Raw genomic sequence first — 17,835 nt, forward strand, 5'->3', positions numbered from 1 at the left:
CAGATCGAACACTTTTGGTGTTTGGAAAGTTATTTCATTTTCTTGAGGTTGTAACCCTTGGTGATCAGATGATGGAAGAGTGAAGGTGTCAAGTTTTGTCTCTTTTTTTCTTTTTATCCATTATTTCATTCCTAACTCTAATTATTTACTCTTTCACAATCATAGTCTGCAGCCTCTTTATTCCTTGGATTATTAATAACACAATGTTGGTGCTTTGCCACATCGAGAAAACATTGAACAAAACAAAATAAAATTATCGTTATTACTGTAAAGGTCTTTGCACATTATGAGAAGCCTCATCCAATGTACCATCTGTGGTCAGCAATGAACTTTCGCCCTTGCTAATCGGGCAGCGCATGACCACGTGATGCTATCGTCGGTCGAGAGTCCATTCCCGATGGTTTAAGTTCAGCTCAACACATTATGTCCTTTTTGTTGCAGCTCTAAGCCGTCCGACTTGCATTTGAGTTGTCTCGCCCGTGTTTTGTATTCAGCACATGGTATCGATGTGAGTGCCGTCCATCCGAGGACGTTAAGCCAGAGTAACCATCTGACGGTGCTGGTATTTGGTGGACATGAAAGATCCCACGGTGTCCTTCACAAAGAGCAGGAGAGTTGCCATGAAGATATTACTCATGCTTCCCCTTACTCACTGTTAATATCGTTAACCTTGTTGTGTTTTTGACTAACTTTGATACAATTTAAAATATATACTTATCAGCAAAATCCTTATCTGTACCACATTTTCTGTAGGGCCTATTCTGTTTCCACTTTCATCTTGATGAACCCTTTTGATTCTGTTATAAAAAAAAAAAATCCTGTGTATTGGTCGGAAGGGGTTGCCTTCACATTATCAGTTAGTTTGATGGTATACACTATGAAGACTCACTGATTCCTGTTTTTTCCACTGTTTGAAAGCAGGCGGGGCAGGGCCAGGCAGTGTGGTCCGACCTCTGCTCGACCTGGGGTTGCCTTTCCTTTATGAAAAGCAGGCGCCGACGATGTCGTGTACGGCCACATGTGTTACAAAACTCATTTGGACTTTGCTTGATTACGATTGGCGGCTCATCGCGCATGAAATCTATTCTCCTTCATGCATGCATCGAAATAGATCTGTTTTGCCGTTCTTATATTTTTTTATTTTTTCCAGAAAGAAAAGTTTCGGTTAATTGCAGAAAAGATTATACTTTTAATACTGCCTCCGCACGCTGTTTATCTGTGTTTTAATGTCGTTTGCAATATCCCTCCCTCCCCCACCTCCCAACTCCCCCCTCCGCCAAAAGGGCTCCATTTCATGAATTTCTCGAAACAATTCGGAATACTTACCAATCTTTGAGAGGAGAGGTTTCAAGAGATTTGGATAGAATCATTGAACTTGAGGGTTTTTGTTTTGTTTAACTGCACAATGCCGTAAAGCTCATCTAATAGTGAGGATGTAAAGTTGGAAATGAAAAGCCTTCGCTTTTGTCGATTGAAAAAAATCTTATCTTTGTGTCGGTATGAGGAAAGCATGCATTTCAAATCCTTAATGATTTGGTTTTTTTTTTGGATTCAAAGTCTGGCCTCGTGGAAGACCAGGAAGGTAGTGCGACTGAGCGAAGAGATGCAACGTACAGACAGTGGGACAACCGGTGTACGTTCCAAGAAATGGAATGGATGATCAAAGAGAGCGTCGTGGAGTAACATGTTTAACTGTGAATACGAGAACTTGGATTGCTGAGCTTTAATGTGGTTGGAAAATATGATTGGATGGAGAATGTCATCAGATTGTGGTGCGCTGGCACCTGGAAGCTCTGAAGGGAAGAGTGGTATTGCATCGCTTCAGGAATGTGAATGCAGATGCAATAGCAGGAGAAAAGAAGGACGAAGGAGGTAAAGGGGAGTATCAAGTCAGAGTTTGGGAGTTTGACAAGGAGGGGGTTTGCTTGAAGATCTTATGCACCTGAGAGTAACTGGGGCAAAATGTAGGGTTTTGAGAAGATCAGAATATAGGTGAGGGAAATAAAGAGATAGAGGCCACCAACACGTCTGCATTGGAAGAGTAGTGAGCTCTGTTCTTCAACTTTGAAACATCAATATTGTTCAAGAGAGCTTTGTAACAGGTGAGAGAGAGGTGATATGTAGAGATACTGGCCCATTGTGGAGAGCAGTATATCGCTGAGCTACACGCAAAGGTCTTGTAAGTCTGGAGTTCAGAATTACCAATGAAGTACCTTGTGCGACTGAGCATACCCAGTTTGTTGTCAGCCTTAAACTTCAGTTTGGATACATGGTCTGCCTAAAATAGGTCATCACTGATGATGAGGGCCAGAGACATAAGAGACTGAATGTCTTCTTGTATTTGGTTGTGGAAATGTATAGGTGGGTTTATGAGGATATCCTTCCAGAGACGTAAGGTAGGACTTTGACATTTGACTGCATTGAATGACAATTTTATTTGTCACATCAGCATCTGATCCTTTCCAAGTGAGAAGAGAAAAGGAGCTGCTGCCATCCTGGTGTTGGAATCGGATACAGCATAAAAAGAGTCTGCCTGGTGTTGGCTTCATGGTTAGGGTGGTGGGCTTGGGATCCTAGGATCCTGAGTTCAAATCCCACTTGGCTGTTGAATTAATACTAGGTGGGGTTGACTCTGCCTGTCATCCTTCCGAGGTCGGCAAAATGAGTACCAGCTTGCTGGTAATCCTATGTCGGAGTGGTGACCCGTCCAGGATTGTGCTCAATAGCCAAGGAAACTGCTTAGGCAGCACCAACGCTCTGCAAAGAGTATGGTCCTGATGGATGGATGGATGGATGGATAAAAGAGTCATCTGCAAGGAGAATTCGGTTATCATTTTAAGTATATGAGTGATAAGATTGGGCTCCTGGATGCTGCCTTTGGGAAGTCCATTCTCTCCAAGGTGGGGTGACAACATGTGTGTGGGAAACCGTCAAGCCGGCAATCAAGGTGGCTTCGTTTGCCACAGACAAGCAGAGTGGAGTGCCAGACTATTAAATGTCCAGAGTGACAACCCTGACCTCATGTTTAACATTCAGGGTGTCCATCTATCGTTGAGGAAGAACCTGCAGCATTTCCAAATGTGAATGACTGCGATGGAATCCAAACTGATGATCAGAGATCAGGCCGTTTGAGCAGTGGGAATATTTAATATCAGCTGCAGTTATTGGTTGAAAAAAATTGGAGTAGAATAATTGGTCCGTGGTTGAGGGGATACATTTTCTGAACTCTTCTTGTATGTGTGAGTGAAGTTGGCTGTCTTCTAAACAGATGATAGGTGATCTCAAGTGAGGGACAGGTTGAATAGAGCAGACAGAGGAGAAGCGAGCAGCATTGCAGGATCTGAGAATGTGGGTATTGATGCCGTATGAGCCCATTGCTGAGCCACATGAGCCCGTTGCCGAGGCTGAGTTGAAGATGTTGAGAACACTTTCGGCCTTCTCGGGTGAAAACCTGACCTTGCTGACTCTCAGGAAACCGACCTTCCTGACTATGGAAAATCCTCTGTGTATTTGTTGATGACTTCACCCTCAGCCGTGACATCCCTCATCCTTCAAATAGGCAGGCTCTTCCCTACTCCCTCTCTTCAGACATTGACAAAATCATAAGCTCGTGTTTCTTGTTACCCTCACCGAAGGAGAGGGTATTGTGTTTGGGTCCGTTTGTTTGTTACTTGGAAAAAGAAAAAAAACATTTGACAAGTATGTTGATTGCCTCCATTTGTTTGTGTGTCTGGTTGTTTGGCTGTCCGCTTGCCCCCAGCCCAAATCGCTCAACCGATCGTTCTCAAATTTTCGGAGATTAATGTCACCGACCCTGCGACGGTCCCACATTGAAGTTTCCTAAAATTCAGTTGACCAAAACGGTCTATATAGGCCAATCGGCAAATTTGAGCCAAATTTTCTGAAATCCTCAAATTTCATCCAATTGACTTGAAATTTGAAGGGAATTTGCATATCTGGTCAGTGAATTCAACAACCGATTACTTTTGAGGTTATCTTCGGTAAAAAGGTCAATATAGGCCATAAGGTCAATCCAAAATAGGCCAATTTTTAAAATTGTTTCCAAAATTGTCAATTTTCATCGGATTGACTTGAAATTTGAAGACCATTTGCACATGATGTCGCTGAATTCAACCACCTATTAATTTTGATGTAAACGGGCCAAAAGGTCAAGATAGGCCAAAAGTCCAATTTGGGCCAAATTTTCTAAAATCCTCAATTTTCATCCAATTCACTTGAAATTTGAAGAGCATTTTCATGTCAGGTCGCTGAATTCAACTACCAATTAATTTTAAGGTCAAACGGCCAACACAGGCCTAATTTCTAAATTTGATAGTTCGGGCCAAAAACGAAATATATCACTACATCTCAAAAAGTTGTGGACGAGTTATGACAAAACAAGGTGGATGAGTTGGATAGATGACAAGAACAAGCGGATTGGATTTTGGTTCGGATCCATCCCATCCGTGGGGTACAAAACGTGAACTGTTCCACCTGGTAGAGGTATGCGCTCCACCGAGTGCCATTCTACTTTGTGCTGTTTTGCCAAGTTGTCTCGATGAGTGATTTTTAATTTGTTTGTATGTTTGTCTGTCTGCTGCTAACCCTAACAAACCCGAACAAATCATTTACCCTAAAACCTATAAAAAATTATCTTCTCCAGAACGGCTGCACAAATTGAGGGGAAATTTCACACAAATATTCCCCAATCCATGGGTGTACATATTTATTAAGGAATAATTGATAGGTCACATAGTTTGGCAGTCATATTGAATTGAAGAAAAATATTAAATTAATGTTTTTCTGCAACCGTTTAATCAATCATTAATAATGTGAAATTTCACATTTATGATCTTGTGTCAATGAGGAATCTGTGTTTTAAATTTCAACTTGATCAGACACATGGTCTGGTATCCAGAATAATTTGATTTTTTTATATGGGCTCTTTTAAAAAAATTTATTATTGTTTTTATTTTTTTTTGAATAAGACTCACTTGGATGTCTGCGCCTGTATGGGTTTGAGGGTAGAAGAGAAGCAGTTGAAATGAGAGTCCTATCCAGGTTCCTCCTGATGACTTCATCTTTGCTTTTTTTGCTTGTTCGGGTTCCTTCTGATTACTTAAATGCAGGACTGTACCTATTTGGTCTTCCATTTGATTTGAATTGAATTTATTTTGATCCCATCTAAATACAATCGAATGATGAACAATAATATAAAAACGTCATAGGTCAGGTCAGGTGTCCAATCAAAGTTGGGTTGCTTCAAAGCGGGGCGTCTTGGTACCCGGTCATCACTGCCAGCAGTTATAAAGTGGCAGTTCTAGTTATGTCTCGTTAATTACGTAACACACCAGTACACAAATGCCACAAAAAATACATCACACAATTGAAGTCCTGGCGAGGGTCCGCAATCCCTGATTGCTCTTCATCTTTTACCTTGTAAAGCAGGCGCGAAGCAGCAAGGAAAGTGAAATCTACATGGTTATCATCACGACCTTAATTTTTGATTACGACCTCTCTGTTATGTGGCCAAAACTTTGGCCCAGTGACGGGTTTCCTGAATTTACGTCGATTTAACATCATGCCGACCTTTTTAGTTTTACTTCACAACAATTGTACACTTTGTTTACATTCACGTTTATATTGAATGATAATTTTGACCGATGAATGAACACCATGTTCGTCACTTTATCGCAACCTGTGAAATCGATTCTGCAAGGCATAAAGACTTCTTTTAAAGTAAATGGCTTTTCTTTTCCAGGTTGATGTTTCAGACTTCCTTTGCCTCTCGATCTCCTCTTTAGAAGAATATAACACGAAGTGTTCACCTCCACGTGCTTCGTTAATGCATCACCCACAAAAGGCTCCCTCTTCTAACCTCGTGGTGAGTATTGATCGGGCACACAACCTCCATTGCGGTTTGTTGGGGTTTTTGTAAAAAAAAAAAAAAAATTAATTGACCCCTCTCACTTTGTTTTTGTAATCTGTGCTGCAAATTATTCCATTTATGGCATCGTCCGAGGCCAAACTGTTCGAAAAAGAAAATCTGCAGCAAATGCAAACAAGCATTCTGATGACAATGCAAACATTACCAGAACATTTGCTAATAGCAGCTTTTGTTCCCAATTACACTTTATCTTCAGCATGCAGTTTTAAATTCCAAATACTGATGGATATTAAAAATGTTAAATGAGCCGAGTGCAAGATTTATTTGCCCCCCATCCCCTCCCCTCTTTACTTGCCAAGAACTCGACATGGCAGATAAAGTGAGCACTTGGAAAGCTCCACTGGGATATCCACATGTTTCTTCATTCTTAATGTATTACGATCACCAAAGGGTCAACAATAATTCTATGCACTAGCGACAGGATTCGTCAACGGATTAAAAAAAAATAAAATCAACACATCTCCAGTGTTTAAGTGCTCCACCTGTGTGCCACCTTCCCAGCATTCTTTCCCAACTCGACTTTGTTTCTAAAATGCACCTTGGCATTCCAGAACTTGTGCATTTTTTTTGGACCTCTTCGGTCAGGACCTCATTCCAATGCGAGTCAGATGGTCATTTCACCATGTTGCGCAAATGTAGAAGACTGTTTGTGTAAACTACATTGTAACTCACCAATTTGACAGTGTACTTGTAGTACTTAATTGTTCTGCTGCCAAAATTGAATGTCTCTCTCTCTCTCTCTCTCTCTCTCTCTCTCTCTCTCTCTCTCTCTCTCTCTCTCTCTCTCTCTCTCTCTCTCTCTCTCTCTCTCTCTCTCTCTCTCTCTCTCTCTCTCTCTCTCTCTCTCTCTCTCTCTCTCTCTCTCTCTCTCTCTGTCTCTCTGTCTCTCTGTCTCTCTGTCTCTCTGTCTCTCTGTCTCTCTGTCTCTCTGTCTCTCTGTCTCTCTGTCTCTCTGTCTCTCTGTCTCTCTGTCTCTCTGTCTCTCTGTCTCTCTGTCTCTCTGTCTCTCTGTCTCTCTGTCTCTCTGTCTCTCTGTCTCTCTGTCTCTCTGTCTCTCTGTCTCTCTGTCTGTCTCTCTGTCTGTCTCTCTGTCTGTCTCTCTGTCTGTCTCTCTGTCTGTCTCTCTGTCTGTCTCTCTGTCTGTCTCTCTGTCTGTCTCTCTGTCTGTCTCTCTGTCTGTCTCTCTGTCTGTCTCTCTGTCTGTCTCTCTGTCTGTCTCTCTGTCTGTCTCTCTGTCTGTCTCTCTGTCTGTCTGTCTGTCTCTCTGTCTCTCTGTCTGTCTCTCTGTCTCTCTGTCTGTCTCTCTGTCTCTCTGTCTGTCTCTCTGTCTCTCTGTCTGTCTCTCTGTCTGTCTCTCTCTCTGTCTCTCTCCCACCCCCCCTGTCTTTCTCTTTCTTCCTCCTATTTCTCTTTTTCCTTGTATTCGTATCATTTAATGGCATCCGACAGGATAACCTAGAGGTATACACACTCCCCTTTTAGCTCGTTAGCCTAGGTTTGAATCTCAACCCAGCTATAAACTGTCACCCTGGTGTTTAGCATTCAGGGAGATGCAACAACGTGCACAGTCCCTCAGATGAACATTAAACCTTGCATTCCATCTGTTGGCATTAATTGCTGGACATTACAGATCCAACACTGTCGTTTGGGAATAGTATGCGAGCTAACGGCGGGTTCCTTGCTAAATTGCAGCTTCCTGTAGCCTCAGTCGAGAACGCTACATCGTAGTGGTGATCCGTCGAGAAAGTTGTTTTCTTTTCCAAGACAATAATTGGAGCATTTTGCTCCAACGAATCTTATATAAAGACTTGTATGTATTTTGAGGCACATATAAACTCTCACCAGCTGAAGATGGTAGATTTACACGCTTTCGTTGGAGTGGCGGGCAAGAGTCGGAAGTTCGCAAATGGAACTTGAGAGAAAACGTAAATAAATAATCTGTCATTGACTGTGGAAGTTGAAAGAAAAAAAAAAAACTTTTGTTATCACGGGTAGAGTTCACGTCGCGTCGATCCAAGTAAGGGGATACGATGAACCAAGGAGAGGGAGTGAAGAGGATACGATGAACCAAAGTAGACAAGATGTTTCGTCCTGGTGGTGACACTCCACCGAAAAAGGCAAATTTATCTTGAGCCAGACATATTTGCTGCACATAAGCTCTGCACACTGGGTCGATGATTCAGTCCTGGCCTGGGAAGCATCTGCAGGCCGAGAAGAGGTAATGGATGAATTATCCAAACCATTCTCACCTCACAGGGCCATATTGTATGTTTAAGGCAGTCAGTTGTAAACATACTTTTGGGTAAATCGAATTGAACATCTTGACATCTTCTGCACTATATATATATATATATATATATATATATATATATATATATATATATATATATATATATATATATATATATATATATATATATATATATATATATATATATATATATATATATATATATATATATATATATATATATATATTGTGATTGCCCTCCTCATTTGGGATTTTGCCCATTACAAAGAGAGACACACATGAAAGTAAGTGGTTTCGTTTTGTACATGGCACTAAACAAAAGCCGATGGTGTTGTGAAGAACCTGGACAAAGCCGTTTTTTTTCTTTCCCTGCGACTTAAACATTTACATTGCAATTGCATTACGTACTTAGGGTCAGGGGTGTGGAGGAGGTGCTCTGTGTGTGTAGGATTTCATTGTAATTTCAGTGATTGCATGAGACAAAGGAAGCTCATTTAGTGATTCTGCATTCCGACAGGACAAAATCTGGACAGGGTCTGCAGGGTTGTCTCGTGATTTAAAGAGGAGGTTGTGTTTTCATTGGATTTGGAAAAGCTGGGGTGGAAGGTTTTCATATTTACCTGATTTAGGTCATTTGGACAAAAGGATGATTTGTCAAATTGATGGTGCTCACAGCAACGTGCAAACTTCAAGGTTTTGTCAGACAGACCATCACTGAGCAAAATATACTGCGGTTGTGATCTTGATCTTATCTTCAAATGGTAATGCACCAGAAAGGGTGCCACTGTTGTGCCTCTTAACAGCCATTTAATTGATTGGATTAATATTATTGTTATTATTATTATTATTATTATTATTATTATTCATAGAAAGAAGTACAAGGGGAGAGGGAAAAGGGAGGTTGGGGGGGGGGTGGGGGCAGAGAAACTTTGGTGGATGTTGTGTAAGAATGAAGGAGAGATAAAATATTCATCACCCTCTCTTTTACATTTACATTTCTAGTTATGAAAATGACTGATGGGTTAATTATTCATCAGTTATATCAAATGAGCTTTAGGTAAGTGTTTGTAAACTACAATTAGCAATGACAAGAATCAGATGTCTCGTTGGCTTCCCAGTCATCCTTACCCTCATGTCTGTGTCTCCCCCACCCTCCCTCCCCTATTTCCCATCCGTGTAATGCTTGAATCACCCCAGTTGTCTTTTCTTTTACATGGAGGGCTCATGTGTGTGATATGAAGAGGGCTGGGGGGAAAGAGCACTCCTACAAAAGGCAGTGTCGAGTGCAATGGGACCTGGGACAGTGCAACACTGTTGGTTATCTCTATTACTGTTGGTCGAGTGCAACACACATCCTGGGACCCCAGAGATATAACACACAAGCCAGTCAGCCACATAGCCGGGATCCCCAGAGAGCGGACCCCCAGCAATCAGAAGCCTGGCCATGGGATGCCCAGTTACGGACGACGGCCACGTGACGCATGGCCATCTTTGGAGTCAGAGAGTTTGGATAGCAAGGCGGGGTGCCGGACTGTATCATGTGCTCAATATATGGTGAGGGAGATGACCCTGATATCATGTCTGACATTGAGGACCTCCATCCATAATTGGGAGAGTGGAAGCAGCATGTCCAAAGTAAAGTGACGTGCCCCCCCCTCACCCCCGCCCCGCACCCTCACTGCTTGTGTCCCACCCCATATTAGGGATTCTGTGGATATAATTCCCAACCACCTTTCATTTAATCACACACACACACACACACACACACACACACACACACACACACACACACACACACACACACACACACACACACACACACTATTGGATTCTGACATTCATGGCGCGACACGTTCCTGAAAAATGCCACTGATGTCAAATCCGCGAATGTCGGGGCATTGTTTCAACTTAATGTACCGTGAATACCCGAGGTCTGTGAATAACAACATTTTACAGTCCCGAGACAGTTATTTCATTAGTTATATCCATTTTATATAGCCCTTCCCTTATGTCTAGTGGGTTGATGTGACAAAATGCATTGCGACGGGTTTTAGGCAGTTCTTGTATCCCATTCTTTATTCTATTTTGTCTATTTTATTTTACTTGATTTCACACACGATCTCCTTTCCTTCATGCAAGCATGCAGACCACGCCAACAAATCACTCATTTGCATAGGCACACCATTTCCCATTCAAACCTCACACCATTCTCAAACCAATGTTCACCTCAGACCTTCGCCGTACTCAGAACCCCGACGCTGCAATATTCCTGCAACCACCACAACGCCTTCCCAAAATTCCCCACAACATCAAACCACAACCCAAACTCGCCTACCCTCACCATTGATGCCACAATCTCGACGGCCGCCATTCACCATCATGAACCCGCCACACTGCAACCGCTACATGACACCACCACTACCATCGCTCAACCACAGTAGTCATGAACGACCACCACCTCCTTTAGGAACAAGTGGGGATGAGGAGGCGCGCTCGTGGGTGGGATGCCCGATCATCCCATGTTGTTCTGGGAGCTCCGTTGTGTGCCCAGGTGTGGAGCAAATGAAGCCATTCCCGGTGGGAAATTCTCATTGGGGGCGGGACCAATACTGTGGTTCAGGTCTCTGTGCCAATGAGGGCACAGGGAAACACTCATCGCTCTGCCTGTTCCGCTTTCAAGCGCTGCCCCCGCTTTTTCCATGGTTGGCAGACGGATGGTTGTTCTGTGCAGATTGTTCGGTTTTACCGTGTGATACATAATCCACGGCGATGCTCAGCATAACAGTCAGGAGGTGTGTGTGTGTGTGTGTGTGTGTGTGTGTGTGTGTGTGTGTGTGTGTGTGTGTGTGTGTGTGTGTGTGTGTGTGTGTGTGTGTGTGTTTCAGAAAGATAAATTAAGGCATTTTGTGAGTGATTACTTACAAAGCTGAAATACTGACCAAACAGGAAGCTCATCGTGACGTTGCTCTGGATATTCTCTTTTTTAGGCAAAATTAAGAATTTTACTGAATGATGTTGGGGATCGTCTTGTATTTATTTAATAGGAGGAGCTTACTCATAAAGCTCGAGGAAGACTTTAATTGACCTTGTAAATTGTATATAATAATAATAAGCTCTTTCCCTCTGCATTCCCTCCATTCCAAATCATCATTGTACCATTCTCTTTCCAGAGCGTTGGTGCTGCCGCAGTCAACTCTTGGCAGAGGTTACGCTGTGTGGTTTTCCTTTACCTTCACAGCAGTCAGTCAGGGCTGGAATTTGTACTTTGTTGAAGTACCAGCGATAAAGCATCTCCTCTTCATGAAGGACACTGTGGGATCTTTAATGTCCACCAACGACAATTACTGGCAGATGGGTCCTCTGAGTTATCCTCCTTCAGATGGATGGTGCATACATCAATACATCACCCTGCCTGTGAAACACAAGGTTGACAGTTTTTATATGGGTTGAGATTGTCTAAAAGGCCAAAATCGAGCGTGTATACCTCTCAAGTGTGCTGCCAGCTCAGTCCTTCTGTGAAGATTTCCAAATAAGATGATGATTTTTCCAGATAAAACTGTTTTGGATGCACTCACACTTTACAAACTGGCCAACTCCATCACAAACAAGCACCAAGTTTAATCATTGACATCTACTTTGTTTATAAATTGTATGAGGCTGATATCCATTGAGGTTCAGATAATATAAGATCAACACTATTGTCTGACCTGGGTCTGATATCAATGGAGGTTTAAAAGACCCACAAACTAAAAAGAGGCAGGTTCGAATAAAGTTACAAAAAAATAAACTCTGCACTGTTATACGCTTCATTTGGACTCTTTGCTCCACAGAACGGAATGTTGAGCATCAAAAAGCGAAGCATGGCACTAGTCCTGAACAAAATCGCACTTGGCAAAACACGGAGTGTATGGGTGACGTACATGGAAAACACAACTATCGGGTGTAGCTGAAACCGAGTTATAAATGACAATGTGCTCTCAACTTGCAAGTTTGACTTTTTATTTTTATTTTATTTTTACTTTAAATTTTTTATGTACAAGATCTTGAGTTAGGGGTTAGCGAGGAGATGGAAGGTTAAAAAGGTAACTTTCTGACAGTAGGGTGACAGATGGACACACCAAGTAAAGGAATACACAAATAGGAAGCTAGGAGAGAGGGGGGGGGAGGACATAGAGTGACCTGAAAGCAAGAAGATTATTGATACTCTAACGCCCCCAATTATTTGTCGAGTTATTACTACTCTAACCACCTCAATTAATCCCATGTTGTGAGGTCGACATTGGATAGGGCGCCTGGCTCGGTCTTTCTGGAACAGGCTGCCCAGGCCTGATGCTTGAGTGAAGGTGATTTGAGGAAGAATTGGTAATTTGTTCATGGTGCTAGCGATAACTCCCCTACTCTTCATGAAATGCACCATGGGGTCTTTAAAGTCCCTCTATGACCAGTGTTGGCAGACTGCTACTCCAGCCTAACATCTCGCGGATAGCTGGTGCCCCACATTTATCCATCGCCCTGCCTGTGAAACACAAGGATGACAGTTTAAAGCTGGGTTAAGATTAAAACTCAAGCCAGACAGCTCAGATGTGAGTGTGCATACCTGTAAGCTATACTACCAGGACACTAAGGGTTATGTAGGCCAGCCCCATATTGGTTAAATAGGGTGAGTGGCATCCTGACGGCACACCTTTTGACTGTTTCGTACCCTGGTGCCAATTTAATGCTTTATCTGATTTTTATTTTATTTTATCATTATTTATTTGGTGATTGGTAATCTTTTGATTTCAAACCACGCATTATCATTTTTACCAAAAAAGATTTGAAAACTCCCGATTTATATTGTTGCGGATTCGCGCCCGCCGGCGTGCTGACGGCCACGTAACTCGAATCGCGGCACGTCGCCCACCGGACGGACAATCCAGTCGTGACCCTCTCGGACTAACGCCGGGAACCAGTCACGGGTGGACCTTTCGGTCTCACCGCGATCGAGCCAATCAGCCCCCGCGTGGGATAGGGTTGCTCGCCAAATTCGACCTACCTAAGTACCCACGCGGAGGGTAGACCGGGCGATCGCACCTCGCCGCAGGTCGACTTCGGACACGGGCCACTTAAGCGACCCGTTCCGTACTATCAGAATAACCGAGCGGTGTTATCGTCGACCTCGACGGTTCGATTAATTATCGGGCGTATTCAGCCCACTACCAACCCTTTACGTGAAGCAAGATGAGGATTCAATGGGAGAAATGACGAAGCGAAGCGGGAAACAGTTCAACACAAAAGCACATTTATTCGCGGCACACGGGAAGCACACATATACAATTCCACCAAATGCACACAGAAAAGACACAATGCAATTTACACAAAAAGCAAATGTAAAAGCGAAAACACAATGCAGAGCTAATACCGACTACCGAGCACACGGCAACACTTATACAATTCTACTTCACAGACGGCGCCGACAACACATACCCAAAACCAAGGAAAAGAAATACCCTCAAGGATGAGGCGGGCCTGAGGCCGAGACCGGGTCGCGCCTACCCGTCTGGTGATGAGACGCGGAGCGGCGATGGCGCCCCAACTCCGCGGGCCTCGCGGGCAGTGTCTGGTAGGGGGTGGGAAAGGGGCCCCCTTGGTCGCACTATCTCAGCGTGGGGGGAAACAGGAGGGGGTTGCTGATGCTCGGGGTATAGAGGATCTTTATTATCCCTGGTGTGCGTCTCCACCTCGGCCAGGTCGCGCTGTCGGCCTCCCTCGGGTGCAGCTCCCTGCACGACGCGAGCACCCCCTCGTCTGGTGTCGCCGCCTTTCCACAGCTCGTCCCCTCCGTTCCGACTCCAACGCACACGACGAGCAGCTCCACCGCCCGCGAAGTCTTGACCCTCTGCTTCCGACTCTCCTACTCTCCGCCTCTGGACTCTCCGACTCTCCACTTCTGGACTCTCCGACTCTTCACTCTCCTGACTGACGAACACGGTCCTTTTATCCCCCCGTAGCTTCGCCTTTGACCCCCTCCCTTTGACCTTTCACCTCGCTCCCCATTGGCCCGAGAAAAAGTGGGCGTGAAGGCTTTTTGATCCACAAATTTGCATATATCGATCGTCCTGGAGGCGGGGCCAAATCGCCCCTCGCTCACCGATTGGACGGCAAAAAGTGGGCGTGTGTCGTTTTTGATCCGTTTTTGAAGCACAAAATCCGTGATTTTGTACACGCTGTTCGACGCGCGCCCTGCACGAGTCCAACACCGGCACCCACAGCGGGGCAAGAACGGTGGCGATGCTACGGTTGCGAGGTGTGACGTGAAGGTCGTGGCGGTTGTGGTGAAGCGGCGTTGTGGTTGGTGGTTGATGTTGTGGTTGTGGTGGTAATCATGGCGGTTGGTCCGAATTAAAGATAGTAAAAGAAAAACGGCTATCCTAAAGAGTCGCAGCACGTATAAATGACATGTATTCCCACTAGACAACGGGTTTGGGCCTAACTACACATATACTTGCCGAGATACCTCACCTAAGGGACCTGAATGGTGGTTTGCGAATTTGGTAACCACAACAATATATTTACTTGTCGATGTGGTCTTTTGAAAAACTTACTGGTGATTATTTTGCAGATGTTCTATGAGAAACGTTTCAGGTCAGTAACACATTTTATGAGTGATCTGGATAGTCAGCTTACATGAGAAGGTGAGGGAAGGAGATTTATTTGTAGCATCCATCAACTTGAAGGAGAGTTCAGCAGTGACTTATTGGCACGGACTTGACTGTGGCTTCCTCGCTGTTCTGAGAAATTGCCTCGAATTATGTTTTGTGTACATTGACTGATTTATTTCCAACTCGGTTATTTTGCACCCGATGCCGATTCGAAGCTTTAAGTCATCCTTTATGTGTTGACTCGTTTATTTTCACTGCATTTTGGAAAGATCGCAAAGCTCGTATTGGAAGCATTTCTTGGCTTTGGCTTGCTGTCAAGCTCGCTGCCTGAAACCTTTTGCCCTCTTTATTCGCAGAAATCTTTATGACAAAATGCATGGCAGACACACACAGCACATCCCGCTCACCACCCGGGCTTGATGACCCATCTGTGGCCGGACCAAGCACCCATTGCGTGCTGGAAATATCGGCCCGACCTTCAGCGCGCTTGTTTTTGTATAGCAGATGACAAACTCTGCCGTGGTATTTTTGTTTGTCTTTTGCCACATGTGTAGCGTGGCTCTTGTGAAAAGCAGAACGCATCTGCCTGCACATAATCTGTCTGATCCACCGCTGGTTTTGACCATTGTAACTTTTTTTTGGAAGTTGCTTTTTATTCTCAAGCTGTGAAGGATGTACAATTGGATGCTTCTGTCATTCGCAGAAAATGCCACTCCAACAACCATCACTACCGTCACTATCACAACCACCACCACAATGACTTCCTCCTCTTTTGTTTTCAGACTGTGGCTCGGCGGGTTATTTGTGCTTACATGGGCCTTCTGGTGAATACAAAAGATGACCTCTCTCTGGCTGTGGTTCTCAATGTTCCTGAGCGTGGTCTTGATTCTCAGGCCTTCACCACCCTGAAACATGCAGCTCGAAATGAGGATACTTCATTTTTCTTGGTGCGTCTGCCATCGGCATTGATATGTCACTTGTTTATTTGCTTGCTGCTTGTTATCACTTTTCTATTTGGTAGTTATCTAACTCTAATTCACTCACCATCTGATTTTATTTTATTTTGAACCCATCCTCTGTTCTGCTTGTCAATCCATCATAATCCAAGTTATTGTGCATATCATTGATGATTATATTAACCTCTTGTTTGTTTTGAGATCACGTGGATCATTGTGACCTGTTAGCCTGCAATCTATATTTTCATTGCTTCCTTGCAAAAACTTACCCAAAGCTTCATTTTTCTTGGAGGAGAGGTGTACGGAACTAGATAACTATATCAGATCCCGAGCTGGAAGCATAAATGGGCAGGTCACTGGTGTGGTGAAAATGGGCACATTTTGCACAAAAGGGGCACAAATTTGACAAACAACAAATGGCATTTTCACCTATTTATTTTCACCGTGTGCCTCGGCACAATCTTGAACAATTTACATGATACGATCCATAGAAACAGCCGTTTCACCAAAATATAGATTTTTTTTCACAGGCGGGTGGGCAGTGATACTAAACACGAAAAAAAGAAAAAATGAGCAATCAGAGATTGCAGACCCTTGCCAGGACTTGTTTTGTGTGGTGCATTTTGTGTGGCATATGTGTACTGGTGTGTTACGTAATTAATAGGAGACATAATTAGAACTGCCACTTTATAAATGCTGGCAGTGATGACTGCTTCAGCCATGTCGTAAAAGAAGATTTTTGAAGGTTAAAAAAACAAGGAGACAATATGGCTGCCAAATCACTTGACTGACGACATCACCGATGACAAAAAGAAATTGTGGACCATTTTATCCCTACATGACCCTCAAAAATTTTCATACTGATCGGATGTGGCCATCTACATTTGCAATTATGACGTCATCACGAAGGCACCTATGATGTCATTAAAAAAATCACACTCATTCCCCATGAGGAGTACTTGCTATGTGCCAAGTTTCAATTTTTTTCATTGGTGCGGTTTCAGAGATACAGAGATCCAAAGTTTTTCTGTTTTTCTAATATGGCTGCCACACCACGTGACTAATGACGTCACAACTATCATTAAAACATTCTACATGAGTAGTCACACCAATGGTGAAAAATTTGTCTCAATCCGGCAACAGGTTGTGGAGAAAAATACGAAAGTTCTGTGCGGACAAACAGTCAAACAAGAAGAAGACGTCGTGCAGAGCATCATACTTGCAAAATCCATTAAAACAAATTTGACCTCAAATTTGAATTCAATGACCAAATATGCAACTCCTCTTCAAATTTCAAGTGAATCGGATGAAAATTGACAATTTGAGAAATTCGGCCGATGTTGACCTTTTGGCTGATGTGAACCTCCAAAATAATTGGCTCGTTAAATTCAGTGACCTGAAATATATATCCTCTTCAAATTTCAAGTCAATCGGATGAAAATTGAGGAGTTTGGAAATACCATCTTAGTTGGCCTTGGGCCTATGTTGACGTTTTGGTCCATGTTGAATTCAGTGACTTGATATGCAAATCCTCTTAAAATTTCAAGTCAATCTAATGAAAATTGAGGATTTTGGAAATACCACCTTAGTTGCTGACATTGGAACTGTGTTGACCTTTTGGTCTATGTTGAGCTTAAAAAATAATTAGTTGGTTGAATTAATTGACCTGAAATATATATATCCTCTTCAAATTTCATGTCAATCGAATGAAAATTGAGGATTTTAGAAATACCGCCGAAGTTATTGACCGTTTGACGATTTGACCTCAAAAACAATAGGCTTCTTCCTTTTGAAAAACTCTACCATGTGGTGAAGTTTCATTAAAATCAGCTTAAAATTGTGGCTTGAAGGCGACAAACAGACAGACAGACAGACAGACAGACAGAATCACAAAATCGACTGACCAATATACTTGAAAAATTTTTGATTTTGCAAGTAATAAACGGACCCAAATGCAATACCCTCTCCTTTGGAAAGGGCAAAACCCATGAACAAGCCGATACATCTTTAAAATGAACCAACCGATATCTTGAAAATGAA

General features: G+C 43.2%; 1 protein-coding gene across 1 annotated transcript in view; it reads left to right on the plus strand.

Moving 5' to 3' along the window:
- Window positions 1–17,835, plus strand: part of PARPBP (PARP1 binding protein) — a 266,632-nt gene that overhangs the window by 121,028 nt on the left and 127,769 nt on the right. Inside the window, exons 4-5 of the mRNA XM_085886544.1 lie at window positions 5,762–5,884; window positions 15,622–15,786. Coding sequence (XP_085742670.1) covers window positions 5,762–5,884; window positions 15,622–15,786 — 288 coding nt within the window. The remainder of the gene's footprint in view (window positions 1–5,761; window positions 5,885–15,621; window positions 15,787–17,835) is intronic.

This window comes from Eptatretus burgeri, chromosome 6 (assembly GCF_056783735.1).
Source record: "Eptatretus burgeri isolate ZD-2024b chromosome 6, Ebu_testis_v1, whole genome shotgun sequence".
In the NCBI taxonomy this organism is placed as follows: domain Eukaryota; kingdom Metazoa; phylum Chordata; class Myxini; order Myxiniformes; family Myxinidae; genus Eptatretus; species Eptatretus burgeri.